Source organism: Lissotriton helveticus, chromosome 6, assembly GCF_964261635.1.
Source record: "Lissotriton helveticus chromosome 6, aLisHel1.1, whole genome shotgun sequence".
Classification (NCBI taxonomy): Eukaryota; Metazoa; Chordata; class Amphibia; order Caudata; family Salamandridae; genus Lissotriton; species Lissotriton helveticus.
Window position 1 is genome coordinate 1,165,160,860 of NC_136067.1, and position 22,150 is coordinate 1,165,183,009.

General features: G+C 48.2%; 1 protein-coding gene across 14 annotated transcripts in view; it reads left to right on the forward strand.

The window, feature by feature from the left end:
• AFDN (afadin, adherens junction formation factor) overlaps positions 1–22,150 on the forward strand; it is a 1,642,835-nt gene that overhangs the window by 202,493 nt on the left and 1,418,192 nt on the right. For all 14 annotated transcript variants that reach the window (XM_078648844.1, XM_078648846.1, XM_078648851.1 and 11 more), the window contains exon 4: positions 9,569–9,729. In XM_078648844.1, the coding sequence (XP_078504970.1) occupies positions 9,569–9,729 (161 nt within the window). The remainder of the gene's footprint in view (positions 1–9,568; positions 9,730–22,150) is intronic.

Genomic DNA, 22,150 nt, shown 5'->3' on the forward strand with positions numbered 1-22,150 from the left:
CTGCGTTCTAGCCAACACACCCTGTCCGTGAGGGCCCCCATCTGATGCTCCAAGGCCTTTTGGGCCGGTGCCAGTTCTGCAACGTTAGACTCAGTCTCTTTGACCCTCTCCGACAACTTCTTGTGTTCCTCGAGCAGCAGGCCAAGCACCATGCCCTGTGCTAATGTCCTGATGGAGGGTAGCCTTTGTGTCCGCTATAGCCTCCAATATTTTGTGGAGTTGTTGCTGTACTGGATCGTCGGGGGGGGGGGGGGCTGCGACTGTTCCAGGGCACTGTCTTCTGGGTCCTAGAGGGCCCTGGTCTGGCAACCCTTAGGTCCATACTGCCAGATTCTCACCTGTCCAAGGCAAGGGCCCCTACTAACAACACGTGTGGGGGCTCCGGGTGCTCTATAAACGAAGGTCAGCATAGGATTGTTCCACCACAGAGCAGTATATGCCACAGGCTCCTAGGCTGTTCCACTCAGGCCTCCCCCTCGTCACTCCAGAGGCCTCAGCACGCACCGCGGGTCCCACACGTTTTTCCTCCCAGGCCCTGCTAAATGTCTGTGTCCAGATTGGCCTAGGCAAGTGTGATTCACCAGTCCGGGAGCTCTGCTGGCGCAAGGGGACCCCAATCACTGCGTCGCCCGGGGACACAACACCAGAAAATCCGATTTAATGCCACAGCCACCTCTATTACAGCCCCAGCACGGCCTCCACCAGGTCGCGTCCCAGCTTCAACCAGGCACTGTTTCGCAGCACACAGGCACACCAGCAGGCGGGTGCCAAGCCCTCCTCAAGTTGTTCCGCTTCGCCACCAACAGCTCCAGGCCAATCGCTCTGGCCGCGTAGCAACCAAGAGGCTCCCTGTTGTCTGCCAGCCGCAAGCGTTCACCGCTCCAATCTACTTAAAAGGGCCAAGCGGCTACTGTTCAGAGCCCATTTAACCGGTCACCGCTGCAGCCTCAGCCGTAGGTTTCGCAGCACAATCTCAAGCGGCATCCAGACCCCACACGTGACTCTGCCCCACAAAGGCTGCAGTTCCAGGCCAGGGCCGGCGGGATCATCACTACACCCACTGGGGTATGCGGGCCCGTTCCCGCCGGACACCGCTCGTCCCTAGGCCCAATTGGGCCCTTCAATCAGCTGCAAACCGCTTTCGGACGGGATCCCGGACACAACTGCTCCGCCCCCGGTCAGAGGCACGAACCAGGTGGGCCCTCCAGGGTCAGGGGAGCTCACCGTAGGGTCACCCGACCAGGCGACACTCACGATCTCTTCAGGTCCCTCTCCCGGCTTCGCCCTTCGATGAGGGGAGGGGGGCCGTCCGGCGCTACCCAGCCACGTCTTTGGTGTCTTGGGCGCCGTCTGCAGGGGTTTTTGATTTGTTTTGTTAGGCGCCTTGATGCCTTCGGGTTTTAGTTGCGCAGTATAAATTTTATTTCATTCATTCATTCATTCCCACCGCTTCTCACGCCTCCTCACCGCACAACACTCGGCAGACCCCAGGGTCAGCAGCAGTCTCTCGCCTGGGGTTCAGCCCTACACCCGGGCGGCTCACCGGCTCTCCGCAGACTGCCCTCATCACCATTGCTGCGGCCTCCGCAACTTGCTCCACTCCGCAGGCCGCCGGTCCCGGCCTGTAGCACCGGCAGCCTTCAGTCGTTGCCTGGGCACACCCCTTAGCACAGGGACCCACACTAGGGTTCCGGGAATGTGTAGGTCGGCCCCGGCTGTACGATTTCCATGGATAAATTACGGGCTGATGCCGAGCTCTCTGCTCACGCTTCACCATTATCCTCGACCAATCCACGCTGAATGAACAGCAGACGGTTGAGGAGAAAATAAACAAACAACACCTTGCCTACCTGCGGTGAGACCCTCCTATTGTCCCAGTGGTGAGCCATTGGACCAATACACGGAGAGTCGCATCCTTCAAATTTTTTGGGCACTTTTGATAAAATGCACAGGCTATTTACAAAACTGCGGATTTTTTTTGTGTGCAAATCTCAAAATCCTGGACAGTCTGTCTGGGCCACTCTACATTACTCTACTCAATGCCACTCTACGCCACTCCACCCCACCCCACCATTCCACGCCACTCCAGTCCAAATCACTCCAGTGTGCTCCACTCCATTCTGTTCGACTCTGCGCCACTCACTCTATTCTGCCCTACGCCTCTCCACTGCCTTTGCCAGTGCTTATTTGTTTTTGTTGTCAGTCTCGTTTGCAATCTTCTCTTTCTTTTAAGTGTTCAATCCTCCTGGGAGCATGGACCAAGTACATGCGTTCTTCCTCGTATTTTTTCTACCTCGTCTTTGTCCAACGCACTATCTTTTTTATTTTATGAGTGTTAAATTATTATTATTGTGTATTTAAACGTGCACAAGCTTGATTCTTTTCTTAGTTGTGGCAGACATTACATGAAGGTCCTTAAATTAATATAAGATAGACAGACCACTGAAAAGCTGGACCTAAAATTAAAACATTAGACTTGGGAATTTTATGGAGCAGTATAAAGCTGTGTATTTTTTTCTGTGGTAAAACCACTGTTTCTTAAATAATAACCTTCTGTGGGGTTGCAATTTTGTTGCTTTCTTCAACTACTGAAAATATTATTTTAGTCTAATCTTTCAAGATTGATGGCTTTTGTTCTTCTAGACTGTACGATTATGGATGCTGAATGCCAATTCTCCCTCACATCTATTGAGATCTTACAAAGTTATGGTACTGTGTCTAGTTCTGGTTTAAATGCACAGTTAATTGTTGTAGTCTGATTCAGACTGTCGTTACAGAAACCTCTTGCTTTGTTACAGATGGCAAGATGTGATTGGCATTGTAAGGACAGACTTTTAAAAAAGAGACTTGGTGTAAATTCTTTGAAGCTCCACTAAGTGAAAAAGGCAATTTCTTACCCAAAGTCATGCGTGTCAAGAGTAATATTTATTATGTTTGTTAATCAGAGTTCTTCATATAGTGTTTGTGGTCTGGAAGGCATAGTAAGAGTCTGACTCTCAAGAAACACATGAATCTGATAGACTTCTAGCCACAGATTACTTGCCTTTGAATTTCCCTTGTGTCCGACTGCATCTGGAAGATTTTCTGTGAGCACTTCCCATGCACTACTGTAGGTGGCGTTGGTTGGCTCCACCTGTGTCGGTATGGTCATCCGTGCAGGAAGTGACATCTGTGGTACCCACATAGGTGGTATCCAGGCTTGCTGACATCAGTTCTATTCTTTCCGCGCCAACCAGCGCTGATCCGGAATAGAGCTAACCCCTTCAATCAAAGTTTGACTAGACGTTTTTGACTTTTGTCGACTCCTATGAGGTTTATTTCCTCCTGGTATGGCGGGAATGTCCTCCAGGTAAGCCTCCTTCAAGCCCAGCGGAGCCTGTCATCGACTGATGTCTTTAACGGATACGCATCTTGTATGCCTGTGGTGTCTTGGGCATGTCCTCGACTGAAGTAGTGTTGTGACCGCCACGCCATGAATCCTAAGGCCTTATAGGAGCGGTCCCTCAAGATCATGTTGCTTCAGTGGGCAATGCCTCGACACTCTAGGTCCTGGTTGAGGGTAAGGTCCCAGAAGCGGGTACGAAGTCCGAGATCCTCATCCATCTCCAAATCCTCAGGACATTTGGGTTAGTCTCGATGCAAGAAGAAGAACTCGAAGACATCTTCGACTTCTGCTCATGTCAGCTGACGAGGATTGTCGACACTGAAAGGCCTGAATACGCGGTAGAGCCGGCGCCTGGGTCCACTGTGCGCCTCCCCCATTTTCGAGGACCTGGATCTACCCGCACCCAACTTAAGGAGTTTTAGGAGGTCATGCGCCTCATATTCGGATGGCCTGACCCCACTGGTGCGTCTTTGGGCTCCGCAGGGTCAGAAGGGGCCTCATCTGGTTCTGCTCTGGCCACTCTGTCCCCGGTTCCAGTCGGTTCCCAAGGATCTGCTCCTGGACCTGCCGCCGGTCATACCATCCCGACTGTCCCCGATGCTTCCGACGCAGCTGGCACCATCCCTATTCTGATCCCCAACTCTAGTACGTAGCTGGAGGGGCATTGCGGACAGGAGCCTTGCCTTCTAGATCAGAGCCTGAGCCCTAATCTCCTGGGTTGTGACACTGGGAGTAATGGAAGCGGTCGCTAGACCCTGAGGAATACCATCCTTATGAAGAAAACTCGAACATGGACTGGTGTGAGGAACTGGGTGAAGTCAGCAGACTGGTTACTTCTTCATATGCTGGTATGCATTCCCTCCCTACCGTGGCTATGGAGGAGGGAGCTTCTTATGCAGTAGCGGTGCAGATTGCAGATGAGGACCTCGACCTTCAGTTGCCCTCAGTGGCACTCAAGACTAAGGTCATGACAGAGATGCTGCAACCTGGAGTCCTCCCCTCAGAACCACAATCCCCGTTCAATGATGCCCTCCCTGACGTTCTTGTGGGGACTTGGTCCAAACCCCACACAAGGACTCCTGGGAATAATATGATTGCCTGCCATTACTGCCCCGCCCCAGGGGACCTAAACTTCCTCACATAACACCCTGCCCTGGAGAGTTTGGTGGTCCAAGCCTCGACTTCCCTACTGTTCCTATGGATAAGGAATCCAAGAGGCTGGACTCTTTGCGGAAGAAGATGTTTTCTTCCGTCAGCCTGGCTTTGGGGCTGTGAACACCGCATGCCTTTTGAGCCGTTACTACCACGCTCTGTGGGAAACAGTTGCACAGGTGCTGCCAGTGGTCCCAGAGGAGGCCCAGGCCGTATTCTCTCAGGCTGTTGCCGATCAGAGAAATGCAGAATAGTTCACTATCCATTGAGGACTTGAAAGGACTAACTCTCTGAGCAGAGCGGTTTCATCGGCAGTGTCCTTGAGGTCCCACACCTGGTTGAGGAGACTGGCTTTTCGGAGAATGTCCAATCCTCTGTTATACACATTCCCTTTGATGGCTTCCGCCTCTTCGGACACAAGGCTGATTTGGTGCTGGAGTGTTTCAAGGCAAAAAGAACTATTGATGGACAGAATGCAGAACAATGTCATACATTCACCCTGGTACAGAGATCTGGGCCTAAATCCATCGTTTTTTTGCTCACCATGCCATTCGAGTTTGGACCCAGCCATATGCAAATCAGTCTTGACCCTGTGCCCAATGGGAACAGTCCAGCCCGAACTGCCAAGCCAGGTCCTCTCTGGACTGGAAACAAGAATCCTAGGACCGTTTCGGGCTTTCAGCCCTCATCAGCCAGGATAGCTTGATTCCAGTGGCATAGAGAGCACGGACTCACGTCTGAGCATACCCGTCCCACTCAGGATGACAAATGCTAAAAGAACTATTGATGGACCGAATGCAGAACAATGGCATACAGTCACCCCAGTACAGAGATCAGGGCCCAAATCCATAGTTTTTTTGCTCACCATGCCATTCCAGTTTGGACCCAGCCATATGCAAATCAGTCTTGACCCTGCGCCCAATGGGAACAGTCCAGCCTGAACTGCCAAGCCAGGTCCTCCCTGGACTGGAAACAAGCATCCTAGGGCCAGTTTCGAGGTTTCACCCCTCTTCAGCCAGGATAGCTTGATTCCAGTGGTATGGAGAGCACGGGACTCGCGTCTGAGCCAGAAACCGGTCCCAGGATGCTTGTTTCTGGTCCAGGGAAGACATGGCTTGGCAGTTCGGGCTGGACTGTTCCCATGAGGCACAGGGTCAGACTGATTTGCATATGGCTGTCTGAGCTAAAGAATTATGATTGATTAAACCCAGATCAGTTGACTGGGGGAGAGTGCTTGCAATGTTCAACACTCCATCCATCATCCCCTTTGGTTTTGCTTGGAGTGTTTCAAGGGCCATCGGGCTACGGCCAGGTCCTTGGGCCTTTTTATTGCCCCATGTCACCCTCAATCCACCTTTCACTTCTTTAGTGGCTATGGAAGAGGCTTCGGCTTCCAGTCGCGCCAATTCCCTTCCAGCCACAAAGCTGTGCATGCTCACCAGCATCTGCGTGGTTGAGGATGCAGTACCCACAGCCCTGGTGGGCCAAACAGCCAGCGGTATGGTCTGTCCACCCCTCCCTACCCCCTCCCAGGCTACCAGCAGCTGGAGCCTCCTCCCCTCCTAATCTGCTGCATTACCAGCATGGGCATCTAGCTGGCAGCAGGATTCGCCATCACCTGCCCCTTGCAGCCACCATCTCATGATCTGCTGATCGCCTATCCCTTCTCTGCAAAGAAGTCACTGCTCTTGTGACCAAAGGAGCCATAGAAAGTTTGCCGGTGCCAGAAGTTGGCTGCAGTTGCTATTCACGCTACTCTCTGGTCTTTAAAAAGGATGGAGACCTTCACTCTATCCTAGACCTGTGGACCCTCAAATACTTCCTCAAGTAGGAGACATTTTAAATGCTCATGTTAGCTCAGGACCTGTCTGCCCTGGGCCCAGGAGACTGGATGGTAGCGTTGGACTTGCAGGACGCCTGTTTCCACATTACTGTCCTACCTGCCCACCTTCTTTACTTGTGCTTCACAGTAAGCCACGAGCAATTTCAGTTCACTGTGCTCCCTGTTGGCCTTACCAGCGCCCCTCGGCTGGTGACCAAGATGATGGTGGTGGTTGCAGCTCATCTCTGGAAATGACTGGCCGTTGAAGCAGGGCTCGCCCCAGGCTCTTGGCTCCCAACACCAGGCTATGTAGAATCTCCGGCACTCGCTGACGTTCACTATCAACATGCCAAAGTTACACCTACTCCCTCTCAGAGGCTCTCATTCAATGGAGCTGGTCTGGACACAGTGCAGTTTCAGTCTTATCCTCCCGAGCAGCGGATTCAGAATAGTCAGGCTGTGATAGCGATGTTTAAGCCTCTGTCTTGGATTTCGATTAGGCAGTGCCTGAGGCTGTTGGTACTCATGGCCCCCTGCTGGTAACTGATGCCTGATGGGATATGCAGACTCTGCAGTGGAACCTGAAGTTTCAATGGGCACAGCATCACGGGAACCTTTCTGACATGGTCCAAATCTCTAAGGGAACTGAAAAAAGATTTGTAGTGGTGGCTCACAAATTGCGATTCGGTCAGAGGCAGACCCCGCTCTCTTGCCCAACCAGATCTCACAGTAATGACAGATACTTCACTCCTGGACTGGGGCAACCTTCTGGGAGAGGTGGAGATCAGAAGACCCTGGTCTCTGGTGTAATCTGAATTCCACATCAGACTCCTGGAGCTCAGTGCCATCCGACTGGCATTGAATGCCTCTCTACCCTCCATCAAGGGAAGGCTAGTGCAGGTGTTCACAGACAACACCACTGCCATGAGGTACTGTAACAAACAGAGCGGGGTGGGGGTCGTGGACCTTTTGTCAAGAGGCCTTGTTTCTCTGGACATAGCTGGAACAGCAGGGCATATCCATGGTGGTTTAACACCCGACAGGCTCTCTGAACACTATAGCGGACAAACCCACCATCAATGCCTAGCAGATCACTAATGGTGTCTCCTACAGGAGGTTGTGCAAGGTCTATTTCAACAATGGGGAGAGCAGAGCCTTCGTTAAATCTGTTCGCCTCAGACGAGAACGTGCAATGTCAGCGGTATTCCCCGTTGGCGTTTCCAAAGCGGCTCCAAGCTTGACGTCACTTTTCATCTCAAGTGGAGCACATGCCTCCTATACACATTTCCTCCATACTTTTCCTGCCCAGAGTTCTCAAGGAGCTTAAGAACAACTGTGCCCAAGCCATCCTTGTGGCTCCAAATTGGGCCCAGAGTCTAGTATCCAGAGCTATTGAGCATGGCCATCGATCCTCTATTCAGGCTGCCCCTTTGGGAGGATCTTCTGTCACAGCAGCAGGGTATGGTCCTCCATCTGAACCTATCCAGTCTTCAACGCCTTGCATGGAGATTAAGGGGCGCCAGTTGACAGCCTGCGACCTGACTCCCGAAGTCTGTAACATCATCTTGGCAGCCAGGCATCGCACCACTAAGACGATTTACGCCTTCCCTTGGAAAAAAATTGTGGCATTGTGTGCAGAAAAATACATTGATCCCCTTTCTGCAGTTCTACTCTTCATTATTTTTCTTGCTCAGCAGGGCTCTCCTGTGGCCACTCTTAAGGAATATCTGTCTGCTCTTTCTGACTTTTTGCAGCTGCCTAACCAACATTTTCTGCTCTAATCCTCTTTTGTATATCGGTTTCAAAAAGGTTGTTTTCACCTGTCGTCCTTCGTTTATCATGCCTCACTGGGACCTTAAACTTGTGTTAACTTTCTTGATGTGTGCTCTTTTCAAGCCTCTCCATAACTATCCACTCAGGCTTCTGACGTTTAAAACAGCTTTCCTTGTGGCTATTTAGTCTACCTGTAGAGTAAGTGAGCTGCAGGCCTTGTTATCCACTTATCAGTCTATCCTGACAAAGTGGTGCTTCACACAATGCCCTCCTTTCCACCGAAACTGGTTACCTCATTTCACGTAGGCCAATCCATCACATGCCTTCCTACTACATTCCACCACATCCCTCTAAGGAAGAAGAGATCCCCCTGAAGAAGAGGAGCGACTTCACCGTATGGACCCCAAAAGAGTGTTGCCGTTCTACCTTGACCGCCTACGAGAATTCCGGTTGGACGACCAACTGTTGGGGTATGTTGGTGTGAAGAAAGGCAGGGCTGTGCAGAAGTGGACAATGTCCAGACGAGTCATGCTCTGCAGTAAAATCTGCTGCGCATTGGCCTAGAAGCAACCTCTAGAAGGTTAGCGAGCTCGTTCCAACAGAGCTAAAGCTGCAACCACTGCATTAGCTCGCAGAGTTCTAGTCCTGGACATCTGCTAGGCAGCAAAGTGGGCTTCCCTGCACATGTTCACCAACCATTACTGTCTGGACGGTCATGTCCGTAGAGATGATCACTTTGCCTGTTTGGTCATGCAGGACTTTCTCGTGTTAAATTGGTCCACAGACTCGCCACCAAAGATGATTTTGGCTGGGTCTCTATTCAAAGGTAAGGAATCTGCGGCTAGAGTCTCTATCATATGAACATATTACTTACCTTCAGTAATGCCTTATCTGGCATAGACTTTATAGCCACAGATTCCTTACCGAACCACCCATCCTCCCTGCTCTTCGAACGGATTTCTCGGGATAGGGCTGATCCTGTGCATGATCCTAGTTTTCCCCACCATTGGTCAGTATTCTTCATGGCTCCGCACTTATGGTGTGGAAAGTCGTGAAAAGAAACTGACCTCAGCGTGCCTGGCTGACGCCTGTATAGGTCCTGAGGACATCACATCCGATGTGGACGCCGCCGACGCATGCAGAGACGAAATACACCACCTACTGGTGTGCAGTGGTAATGCTCACGCTGGATCTTCCAGATCCAGTCTTTTGCCAGGGAGCTTCAAAGGTAAGGAATCTGCATCTAGATTTAGTCTCTTCCAGACAAGGCATTACCGTTCTGCAGGAATATTTATTTGGGTGTTGTCATTTGCCTTTTGTTTCATCTTTTTGCACACACTTTTCTGGATGAGCACGCTCTACATCCTCTGTGTTAATTATCTTTTGAAAACCTATAAACATATCAATGTTGATTTTTTTTCTAATACTGTTTTCAGAAGGTTCAAAGCAATGGTCCAGAGAAACTGGAAAAAGAGGGTGTGATCCAGAACTTCAAGCGGACACTGTCAAAGAAGGAAAAGAAGGAAAAAAAGAGACGGGAGAAAGAGGCATTAAAACAAACCACAGATAATGAAGACCTATCTTCTCATGAGGAAGTGTAAGGATAGTTTGGACGACTTACTTTGTTTCATTGCCACCTTATCTTTTTATTTATTATTTGTGATCAGTCGCATGCATTTACTGTGGGTGTCTGATTAGTATAGTTGCTCTAGTTGTATTGTTTTCCAAATTCCTTATCACCCCAGGCAGTGTAATAGGACCACTACTGTAAATGGTCAGCTTTTTCATATATTTACATTAAACATCTTCAGCAGAAGCTGTAAAGGGACTCTTCGTTTACACCCAGGTTTGATTGAACAAATGCTTTGGGACTTAACATAGCTTGAGGAAGAATCTTTATGTGTGACTTAATGACATTGCATTTGAGCCCTACAACTATGTCAGTGAAAATGAGAGTGAAAATAGTAGATTGAAAAACAAGTGTATTTTCGGTTTGCATATTGAGAGGTTTTTCAATTTTTTTTCATCTCGCCTGGGAAAGCATGCCTGCGCTGTTGCTTGTGACTATCTTTTGTTTCTTAAAAAAATAATCTAAAAAGGAGCTTTTAGCCACACACTACTTACCATTGGTAGGCTTCATCGTCTTTGCCATTTCCTTGATTCACATTGGTCAGTGTGTGCTAGTTTCACATCCTCTTCCTGTGTTTATCCCTTCCCTGGAGCATGGACCAAGTACTGATCATTTCTTGGCTGCTGATGGTTGCACCCACCCCTCCCCTCGTTGCTTCCATCCCAGGGCTGTCTGGTTGCGGAAGAGTTCTTGGCGACATGCTGAAAGCTGAATTAGGAAAGTAGTCAGTCTATTGCTTATTGGTTTTTTTGTTGATATTGCTTTTTGTTTTGTCATTCACTTTTTATTTGCTGTCTTTATTTGCTTAGCTCATCCAGCTAGTATTTTCCCTCCCATGGATCATTGCTGGTTTACCACCTCTGACTGGCTGCTTCTGTTCCTCTTCTAGTGTCTAGTTTTCAGGAACTATTTTTTATGAAGTACTCAATTTTTTTGGGTTAAATCTGGTTTTATTGATTTTTTTGAAAGGCAACAGATGTTTGGTTAGCTGTCCAATCAGTAAAAGAGAAAAAAGGGACAAGAGGTTGGGCTGTGATACAGGTACAACCATCAATCATCAGTATGACATACATTGCTCTTTGCGTTTGTGTTAGGCGTACAGTTGATTACATACAATTCCTTCTGTGAGGGATCAAGATTATCCCCTGGTCTTCGACCAATGTTACATATTGTATAGAATTACAGCTAATTACATTGGAGTATCAGCGCGATCGTGATGATGTCCCACAAAAGTCCTTCCAGTTCATTCCCCGTGGGCTTCCGAACAGATGATACAACAATGAACGAAAACGAAAACATTGACCGGTTTATGTGTACTTATCCCCCCTCTACCCCCACACGCGTCTCCCTAGCAATTTCTGATGAACCTAACAGTTGTCCCCTCCTGTCAGCGGTGTCCGCTTCTATGTAGGCTGTCAATTAGCTCTCATGTGTTCATGAAATTTCACGACCTTTTCCTGGTGGTGCGCGTGTCTCCTGTTATTGGCTCGCACTCCTCCCGCTCGGGTCGCCCCTCAGGACCTCCTCCTTCTGCCTGCTGTAGTTATTGGAGGAAGCCCTCCCATTGGGTTGCAATGGGTTCTTTACGCATTCCCAGTTTTTCTTCCCGCTGAATGAGAATCCCCTCCGCTTTGGCCCATGCTAGCACCAAGCAAATGCCACACACGCGTGTGAGGTGGGTCCTTCCCTTTCCACCATTTAGTTAAAAGGCACTTAGCAACCACTATCCCCAGAAACCTGGATGTTACCTTTGTGGCAGGGGTCCTCCTAAAGTGGTTCAGTAGGTATACAGTCCATTCAAAGGGTATGTCGCGGCCTGTGCATGCATGTAGCAGTCCTCACTTAAAGTTTCCTGCCTGTCTTCCCGCCAGAGTGGGGGTCAGAACCGGTGGGGGCCAGTTGCTGAGTACAGCAATTGGCCTGGGGAAGCTCACAAAAGGCGGCATGCCTTTGAATCTTCCCCTGCCCATCCTGGAGGAGGAGGCTTGGCACCTCGTCCCAGGATGTGCATTGTTTCAGGTCCTCGAGAGCGGCAAGCTCTCGACCCAGGGGTCCAGAAACATGTCTGGTGGTGGCATCCTCGGTAGCCACGCAGTCAGGACACTGGGAGTTGGTTAGGTTTTAGGGGGCATCTCTAAGATGCCATCTGTAGTGCATTTTACATGAAATCCCACACTGGCATCTGTGTCAGGGTACAGGGCCCCTAAGGATGGCACAATAAGTGCTGTAGCCCTTGGGGATCTTCTCTGGTCACAGGGCCCTTGGTACCTAGGGTTCTATTTTCCAGGGGCTTACCTGTGGCCAGAGATGCCAATTGGGTTTAGGTTTCAATACAGTTTTAGGGAAGGAACACATGCCCTGGGCACCTGATTGGCAGGAGCCCAGGGCACACTCAGTCAAAGCACATCAGCAATTCAGCAAAAAGTGGGGGCATACCATGCAAGAAAGATGGCACTTTCTCACAGTTGGGTATTTAACAGAATACTGAACCGCTTTACCTTTTTTCCAAGTGGAGAGAGATTGGTTTATGCAGTGTCTGTTTTCCTATTTGAGGTGTCATTGTGCCACTGAAAGTGGTTGTCAAAAACCATATTGGCCTGTAAATGCACTTCACCATTTGCCAGCCCTTTATCGGCAGTCTTATGAGTGCGCTGATATCGTTCCCAGCAACCATTTTACCTCTCCAAAACCATTGTAGAGTATTCCCTAAATTTGTTTGGACTTCAAAAGCTAAAGTTGGGTCCTTTTCCCCAAGGGCTACTAATGATTGGTGTCTGTTGTGTTTAGAATACTACCAAGTATATTATTTTTACACACCTTGTGTACCGTTTAATCAGTGCTGCTCCACCAAAAGGAGAGCGTTGGCTAAAAAAGATGTCAATTGAAGATTTATTATTTGTGATAAAAAATTAGTGGCCAACTCATGAGTTTTTCTAAAGACAGTGCCTCGGAGTTATCTGTCATTTCAACATATAGTGGTTTCTCTCCTCTCGAGCAAATTGACTACACACACAGAGGCTAGTCCCTGTTGCAGGCAGTGCGAAAGAGCCCGGAGGTTACTACAACAGGTATGTAGGGCCTCCCTATTGCCCACTGCTTCCACATGTATGGCACAGTTACTGTAAATACAAGTAGCAAAGAAACTACTAACCAGGGCTCAACCAGTTGTGATCCAAGTGTTCCTCCCAGAGAGAGAGTGGTTAGCACGCAAAAGGGCAATAGGGCCCGTTGTCTGTTCTGGAATGTAGCCGGACTCGCGTCCATGGTTAGAAATTAGGTCTGGCTTTACTTTATAAATGGCCATGATATTATCTGTCTTCGAGAGGCCTGGGTTCGCGATGAGATATACATTGACGGCTTCATATCCATTGATACACCAGCTGTCAGGTCGCCCGGAGTTCATGATTGTGGTTGCCTTCTCACGTTAATTTAAAAAACCCTGGACAACAAAGTCTGCTCCTTCAACTGGGACTCCCCGCGTTTTCTATTTATTAAGGTCATATATCAAGTAAATGTCACACTTATTATTGTACATTTTTATAAAAATTTTATTTCTGCTAATACTGAAATAGCAGCTAGTCTTGAAACTTCATTAGGCAAACACATCATGGAGCTGGATACTAATTACATAATTGTATGGGGTGGGGATTTTAACTGTAGACCATGTACTTTGTCACAAGATTTTGCATGCACCTATGTGGAAGAATCACTGAGGTTCATTGTCATTTTGAACATACCCCCTGCGGTAAAAATAAAACCATTATAACCAATTTTATTGAATTTTATAGGCAACAAACAGAAAAAATTGACACTGTGACATGTTAGACATTTCAGCACAACCGCAGAGTTTCCCCGGTGAGTAAAAGGACTGATAGACTTGAACCTGCTCCCCCAACCATCGTCCGTGACTATTCAGTCCAGTAAGTTGAACCATTTGACTCATACCTGTCCGTGTTTGGCCAGGCAGCCTCACACCTCGTAAACAGATCTTTCTTGAACGGCGCACCAGTTGACCCCCTTGTGCCATTTGTCCAGAGAGGAACCCTCCAGTCTTTCCAGGCCACTGCAATGTCTCTCTTGCCACCAATGTGGCTGTCCCCAAGAATAGCTTACCATTACGGGAACCATCGAGCCCATCCATCACTCCCAGGAGAAGGGTAAGAGGACTAAGGTGGACAGTCCAACCTGGTACACCATTCAGTTCCGCTACAATCAACCCCAATAGCTGTAGAGGATAGTGCAAGACCAAACCACATGGTAGAAGTCAGCTGGTTCCACCCCACAATGAGGTACTTTAGAGGATGAGAGTAAGCCTGCTTTCTGAAGCCTATGGGCGGAAGATATTCACAGTGAAGATAGAAAATTTGAATGAGACGCAGCCTGGCTGACATGGTTAACACCTTGGGGGCCACCAGTGCATCCCTCCAGTCTTCCTCCTCTAACGGGCCAACCCCTTGTTCCCACCTGTGCCTAAGAAGCTCTAGAGTGGACTGGGTATTGTTTATCAGTGAACGGTAGGTTTGGGATATTCCCCCCCTTTCCCAGGTTCCCCATGAGAAGCTTAGCTTCCATAGGGCTAAATTCCGGGACTTTGGAGCTATCGGCAATGTGGGAAGTCAAGACATAACTGATGCTGTAAACAAACTAGCTTAAGAGATACAGTCAATCTGTGATCTAAACAAGATTTAATTAAATACATTTCCAGGTTGCTAAATTACAAACGTATGTGTGAAAAACACAGTATTAATTTTTTTTATATAAAAATAAATCATGCAATCTAAAAGGGAATGCTGTGTAAAAGATTTTTATTATTATTTGCAAAGACAATTTTTTATGCAAAAATATTGGACAATTTACCACAAACAATTAGCCAAATCACACTGTGCATATATTTAAAAACATTTGTCAATTTAGAAACATTTTGATAAAAAACACTATTATAAATGAAAGAACTGTTGACTCGGCGTTTCTGTGTTACGTCACCTTCTTCAGGACCATAGTTCAGTTTCAAAATCTAAACAAACAATATAAAAAACTATATTAGAGGCAAAAGTACGAACTAGAGAACATTCCCTTTTTACAAGATACCATTTTAGCAACGTAGAAACCCAATCCTGATATACTGATTCAGGGTTATTCACAATATCTGCTAATATTGCTAGTTTTTATTGGGGACAATCAATAAACTGCACCATACAACATTATGCCACACTGTAAACCTGATCCTTGTTTCCACTTAAAAGTGGACACAATTGTGGCATACCTTTAATCGTAATACTGAAGCCCCTTAATTGTATTATTGGACTTTCAGAGGTGATCAACCTCCCAAGTCGTCTTTTCTAATTTCGAGAACACTGTAGTTGATTCTGAAAAGGGAACATAATAACACTTGAATCAACACCACTAATCATTCCATGTTATTTTATATGTAATGGATAAACAAATTTCTAGATTTTATAAACCCACCTATACGGTCTGTAAAGACACGTATTGTTGAAGTATAGTTCACCTGCGCTGTATTAATGCTGCAAATGGTTCTGCAAGAGATATAGTAGAATTTTAGAAGTATGTTCACCCTATGTGTGATAAACCGCACCAAATAAAATCCATGGTCCCACCTGTGTAGTCTCCTGTCGCTATATAAGGACGTACTTTTGAAAACTCAGTCTGGCGGCTACACTGTAACAAAAAAACTTCGACTTCCTTCAAAAAATATTATGTAAGGGTTTTCTACACAGTTGACCTTAATGGAGCTATTTATAATCTCTCACCTGGATTGGAGTTTATAAGAGTGCAAAACGCAGTTGGTGTCGTTTCACAAAATCCGGGTGGGTAAGCTTTTTGTCTGATAAAAAATATATATAAATCAACTTTTACTGTAGAGAACATTTTTATTAAATATTCAGTATGGAAAATGCAAAGTTGATTTTGAAGTATACCTTATGATGCAGACATATTGGCTTCCCCGTCTTTATTTAGGAACTCTGCTACCTCTAACTAGTGAGCGGACCGCATAAATCTATTAGATTTAAAGGAAAATGAAGGGATGAGTGTTAATAAATCCTTTTCTTTCTCCTTTGTACTTCCCCATTTTATACAGAGGACCGTCCATTCTACCACATGGATTCGGTGATTACAAGTAATTGATGATTAAAATCATTGTAACCCTGGCTGGTGACAAATGCACCAATTTTAAATACTGTGCCATAATTTATCTCCTGTTTGAATATAGAGTACATCTATGAAATATCTTAAGGCTGCCTATCCCCTACCTGCATCTAGCAGGTAGCTTACTTTTAAAAGCAGAAAAGGCTGCGACCGTCCGTATGGCTATCCCTCCGTCAAGGTTTGACAACAGGACTTTATCTGGGCCTCTTTTTAAGCCCATATGCTAACGTCGCTACGTTCTGACGCCATTTCGTAACTGCGTGCACCTGTAGTAACATGCCACAATTCCATCCCTTGTATGGGTTGAAAACGGAGTCGCCATCTTATAATGGGGAAATTCTTAGTATTTAATTTTTTTAAAATACATTTTTTATTAAAACACAAAAGCAAAGCACATTCATCAATACAAGCACAATTAATGAAAAATATTCATAATATGACAGCAGGACGAATCAAAACAATGCAGAATAATCACGGACGCGATTGAAGACAGTCCACTTGCAGTCATACAAAACTGTAAAGGATAACATAAAACAATACATACACTAATACGGCAATCAATACTGATCAATTTGGGTCGTCGTGCACAATTCTCGACCTGTCCATGGCCATGTCCGTTGTGGGAGAACTACAGATTTCTCCCCTGTGTGCATTCCATTTACCCCACTTTTTATCCCACTTCTTGGGGCACACTCTGAGTTTGTAGACTGTTTTTCCAGCGATCATAGCCCTATCCATTTCTGCGGTCCAACCCACCACCAGAGGACAATAAGGAGAACCCCACTTCATTGCTATGGACAGTTTGATAAGGAGACAACCGAGGGCCAACCACTAATGTTCTATCTCTGTCAGATCCGTCGCCTCCCAGACATTAAGGAGCCCTCCCTTAGGTGTCAGTGGGATCGGCTTCCCCAGTGCCTCCGCCATTTTCTTAATTGCCCTAGTCCACAGGAGCTGAACCAAGGGGCAGTCCCACAGGGTGTGATAGAAAGTACCGGTTAAGCCGCATCCCCGCAGACATAAGTCGTTTGGGCGCCTGCCGAGTTTCGCCAGTAGGGGACCGGACATGTATGCCCTATGAAGGATTTTAAGTTGTATCAGGCGGAAACGGTGACTAACGGCTGACTCCCGCGGGGACATCAGCGCCGTTCGCCAGTCTTCCTCCTCTAGACGTTCCACATCCCCCTCCCATTTGTCACGCAGGGCCTGGAAAGAGTCAGGTAAGTTATTACAGAGCTTACGGTATGTGCAGGAGATAGCCTTCGCCAGGAGGGGTTCAGAGAGTAGCCTATCCTCGAGGGGTGAGGCCTCAGGAAGGGAAGGGAGGTCGGGTATGGTCGTGAGAATGACGTGTTTAATCTGAAGATACCGAAAGGCCTCCCCTTGTGTAAGTGCATGTTTCTTCTGAAGTTCAGGAAAGGAGAGGAGCATCCCTTTGTGTAACCTGTCCCCTAGGGTGGATATGCCTATGGTGTCCCACTTATCAAAACCCAGGTGGAAGCACAGGGAGCCTAGGGCCTGAGAGGACCAGAGGGGAGTGGCTTTAGTAAACCTATCCGACCATCCCAGACTTTTTGTGGCCCGGTGCCATAAGGCCGTCGTCTGACGCATCGGACCGAATTAACGGTTACAAATGGGTTTACTGTACAGGGCCCCTAAGTAGCCTTCACGTCCCGTCTGATAAGTCTCCAGATGAAAAGCTGGGTTTGTGGGTGGTCCATGAATCCAAGAATTGACAGCCACTAGCTCTGATGCCCAATAATACAAGCGGATATCGGGTAGGGCAATGCCACCGTCATAGCATCCCTTGTTGAGTTTACGGAGAGCAATGCGAGAAGCCTTTCCGTCCCACAATAGCAGGTGCATGTCTCCCTCCAGCGCGGTAAAAAATTATTCCGCGATGGGAAAGGGGCAGTCTGGAAAGCATATAAAAAGCGCGGGAGGGCTAACATTTTGAACAGGGCGGCCCTACCAGGGAGGGACAGAGGCAATGATCATCTCCGATGGGAGATGTCATCATGTAGTCTTTGCAGTGGAGCTTTTAAGTTCTGTTCATAGAATAGTTTCGGGTCCGGAGTGATAAAAATCCCTAGGTATTTAAAACCGTCGGTCGCCAAGGGAATGGGATAACCACTGGGCAAAACGGGTGGGGGGCCATGCAATAGATACAGGACCGACTTCGACCAGTTAATGGAATAACCAGAATATTTCCCGAAGTTTGTAACGACGTGAAATAATTTATTGATCGAGGATGTCGGGGACGCCATATAGACCAAAATGTCGTCGGCATAGAGGGAGATGTTGTCGGTAACTTCATCGTTCCACTTGAGGCCCCGTATGGAGACATCAGAGCGGACCCAGTGAGCCAGCGGTTCCAGAGTGAGGGCAAACAACAGCGGCGACAAGGGGCAGCCCTGTCTGGTCCCTCTATGTAGTGGAAATTGCCTGGAGGTGTGGTTGTTAACTCTCACCTGACCTAGTAGGTCGGTGTGCAGCAGCCTGACCCATTGTATGAATTTAGGGCCAAACCGCACCAGAACTGCGAAGAGGTACGGCCACTCGATCGAGTCGAAGGCCATCGTGGCGTCAAGGGAGAGGATAGCGGCCTCCTCTTGTATATACGGCATTTCTACTCAATACATTATTGACTCTACGGAGATTTAAGGCTGTATTACGATCTGGGAGAAATCCAGACTGATCTGCGTGTATTAGTGAGGGAAGGACCGTGAGGAGTCTGGTCGCAAGGAGTTTGGCCAAGACCATAGCTTCCGAGCTGATTAGCGAGATCGGTCTATAAGAGCCACAATCTATCGATTGTTTATTCTGTTTGGGAAGGACAACGCTGGAAGCCAGTCTCTGATCAAGTGGTAGAGAGCCTTTCTCGCGGCTCTCCTCAAACATTTGTTTTAGGTGGGGGGGTTATACCTAAAGCCGTGGCCTTCAGGAACTCAATAGGAATGCCGTTGGGACCCATGGCCTTACCGGATTTAATTTCGAATATGGCATTATTGACTTCTTCCACCGTGAGCTCCGCGTCTAGTACCTCTCTCTCCTCCTCCGAGATGGTGGGCAGGTGCATCTCTTCCAAGAGTTGCCGAGAGTCCTCTGCAGTATATTGTGCTCTGGCCGTATAGACCTGCTCGAGGTGATCGGCAAAGGTGTCGGCCACCTCCTGGGGGTCTGTAACCCGGGAGTTGTCTGACCGGAGAAGCAGGGGGACCCATCGCGATCCCTGTTCCTGACGCTCCAGCCACGCCAGCATTTTGCCCGCTTGATCCCCTAGTTCGTAAATTCTGTGGCGGGTATGGAGGAGCCGGGCATGCGACAGTTCCGAGGCCAGTGCCTTAAATTCCAGTTGCTTCGTCAGGAGCCGACGGGCCGTGTCCTCCGAGGGGTCGGCATTGTGGACAGATTCAAGGCGAAGCAGATCAGCCTCAGCCTGAGTTTCCTGGTCATTATATTTACGTACATAACCTAGTTTAAGGGATAGGGCTCTGCCTTTGAGGACAGCCTTGTAGGCCTCCCATATCATAATTGCTTACGATACCAAGCCAACGTTTTCAGAAAATTAGAGGTCCGTCTGCTCGATAAGGTCGTCTTTAATATCTGGAATCTTCAAAATCAGTGGGCTGATAACTATCGGCCTGCGGAAAAATTGCTGGTGGTATGTGAGGTCAATACTGAGGGGAGAGTGATCGGATATACCGCGGGGGAGTCCCCCTATATTTTGGGGGTATCCCACATCTGCCTCTGGTCAGAGATAATAGTCAATACGGGACATACTTTTATGGGCATTTGAATAATGAGTGTAGTGAGGAGTGGCCGGGTGTTGCAACCGCCAAAGATCTTCGAGTCCCATTGCTTGTGTGAAGAACAGGTCAGAGCCTGGCTTGTGGGAGCGTCTCGGTGGGTGTCTGTCCAGTTGATCATTCATAGTTAGATTAAAGTCACCCCCTATTACTAATGTCCCTTGGAGAGGTCCAGCATGATTTTACCTAAGACTTTCAGGGCCTCTCCACCTAGTGCCGACGGGAGGTAAGCGGAGATTATATTCGAGTTCCGAATCTCCCAAATCGCCTCAAGGACTGCGAACCTCCCCAGTGGGTCAGCCCATGTATTCATGAGTGTTAGCGCTAAGGCTTTTTTGACAAGAATCCCTGTCCCACGGGAGCCAGAGGTAAAGCCAGCATGAATCAATAATTTATACCCCCCCGCTGGAGTGCCCGACAACAGTTACCCACTAAGTGCGTCTCCTGTAAGAGGACCAGATCCGGAGCATGGCGTCTAATCAACTGGAGGACCACCCCTCTCTTTATTTTGTTACCCAAGCCGTTGACATTCCACGTCATTGTCAGTTTGCGACTAAGGAGGTCTGACATGTTATGGTGAGGGTGAAAGCGGAACGGAGAAGTGGGCTTTGCGTCTCCCACCCCCTCGGACTGTGCCAGGAACATTACTTGAGAAAGACAGCATGACCAATGTGCTTCAAAACTACAACGTGCTTCACACCTAAACAAAAAACCTACAAACAAACAACCCTGTACCAATAGCCCCCTTCCCCCCCCTTCCCACCCCCCACCCTGCTTCCCTGCCTGCGGATTCAAAACTATCCACACCCCAACCTGGCAGAGTGCCTGTCGCCCTCCCATCCATATACGGGGTACGCTATGGCCGCCTAGCCAATCGCCAACATATTACAATATATTGTGCATCAATAAATGTAAATGTATATGTATGTATGTATGTATAAACCGTTTTGTAACGCGCTCTGTTACTTGGGAGTATCCTGGCGCGATTGGGAAGAAGCAGAGGAGAACAGACGAGAAAATCAACTTATGTCACACTCCTGAACAGGTGGGTTTTCAGATTTTTCTTAAACTGGGCAATACCTTGCATGGAACGCAAGTGAAGAGGAAGAGCATTCCAGGCACGGGCAGCAACTACAGCTATAGACTGGCCCCCAAGTCTAGTTCGCTTAAAGCGAGGATGAGTTATTATGAACGAGGTGGATGATCTGAGGGCTCGTGTGGGGGTATAAAAGGTGAATCTCTTCTTCAAATAGGCAGGTCCTTGATCGTGGGTTGCTCTGAACGAGAGCACTAGAGATTTGAACAGGATGCGTTGAGATACTGGCAGCCAGTGAAGATTACACATATGTGAGCGAACACTCTTCCATCTCGGGACATTGAATATGAGACGGACCACAGCATTCTGAATGACCTGCAGGCGTTTAACCAAGTAAGCTGGGATACCGCTGAACAGGGCGTTTGCATAATCCAGCCTTGCCAGGATGAGTGCGCGAGCAACCGTCTCCCTTGCTTCTCTAGGAAGCAGAGGAAAGAATCTGCGTAACATTCTCAGCGTGGCAAAGCATGTCCCAGATAGCTTCTTTATGTGGTCCTCGAATCGTAGGTCCTCCCCGAACCAGATATACCAAACCAGGAGCGATGTAGTCCACAGGAGTGATGGAACTGATGGATAGCTCCCTCTATCTTAAATACAAGGGAGAACAATCGTGCATGACCAGTAGTAGAGCAAGGCCCCCCGCCACCAAATTCTAATGCAAAGTTCCACATGTTAGTCAACTGAAGGACAACCTTGAAAAAATACCGTCCACGAAGAAGGGAATTGCCGCGTGGGACCATCATCATTCTCCATTATCCGCTCCTCTGTGTTGGTCCTCCTGTCCCGGCGACCATTCACCATATGACTCCGCTCCAGAGGATCCACGATTGTTCCTAGATTTTCCCATCTGTCGCCAGCCTTCCATCCACTCCCACGCCTCCTCCGGGGAGAAAAAGAACAATGCCTTGCCTTCGGACTCCACCCGCAGCTTAGCAGGAAACATCATTGAATATTTAAGGCCTTTATCTCGCATCACCTTCTTCACTTCGACAAAGCTGCGCCGATTAGCCTGCACCTTCACAGTGAAGTCTGGGAAGAATGTTATGTTGGCATCCTCGAGCTTCAAGGTCCCAGTCGTCCTGGCTGTCTGGAGTATGACGTCCCTGTCGTGAAAATTGAACACCCGGGCAAGAATCGGACGCGGGTGGCCCCCGGATTCGGCCTGCCCCCAGGGACTCTGTGCGCTCGCTCATTGGAGAAATAGCTGGAGAGACGTTTGGGCTTCAGGTGTTGCAAGACCAGATTTTCCACGAAGAGGTCGGCTGTTGGCCCCTCAAACGCTCCGGAACGCCTATGATCCGGACGTTGTTGCGTC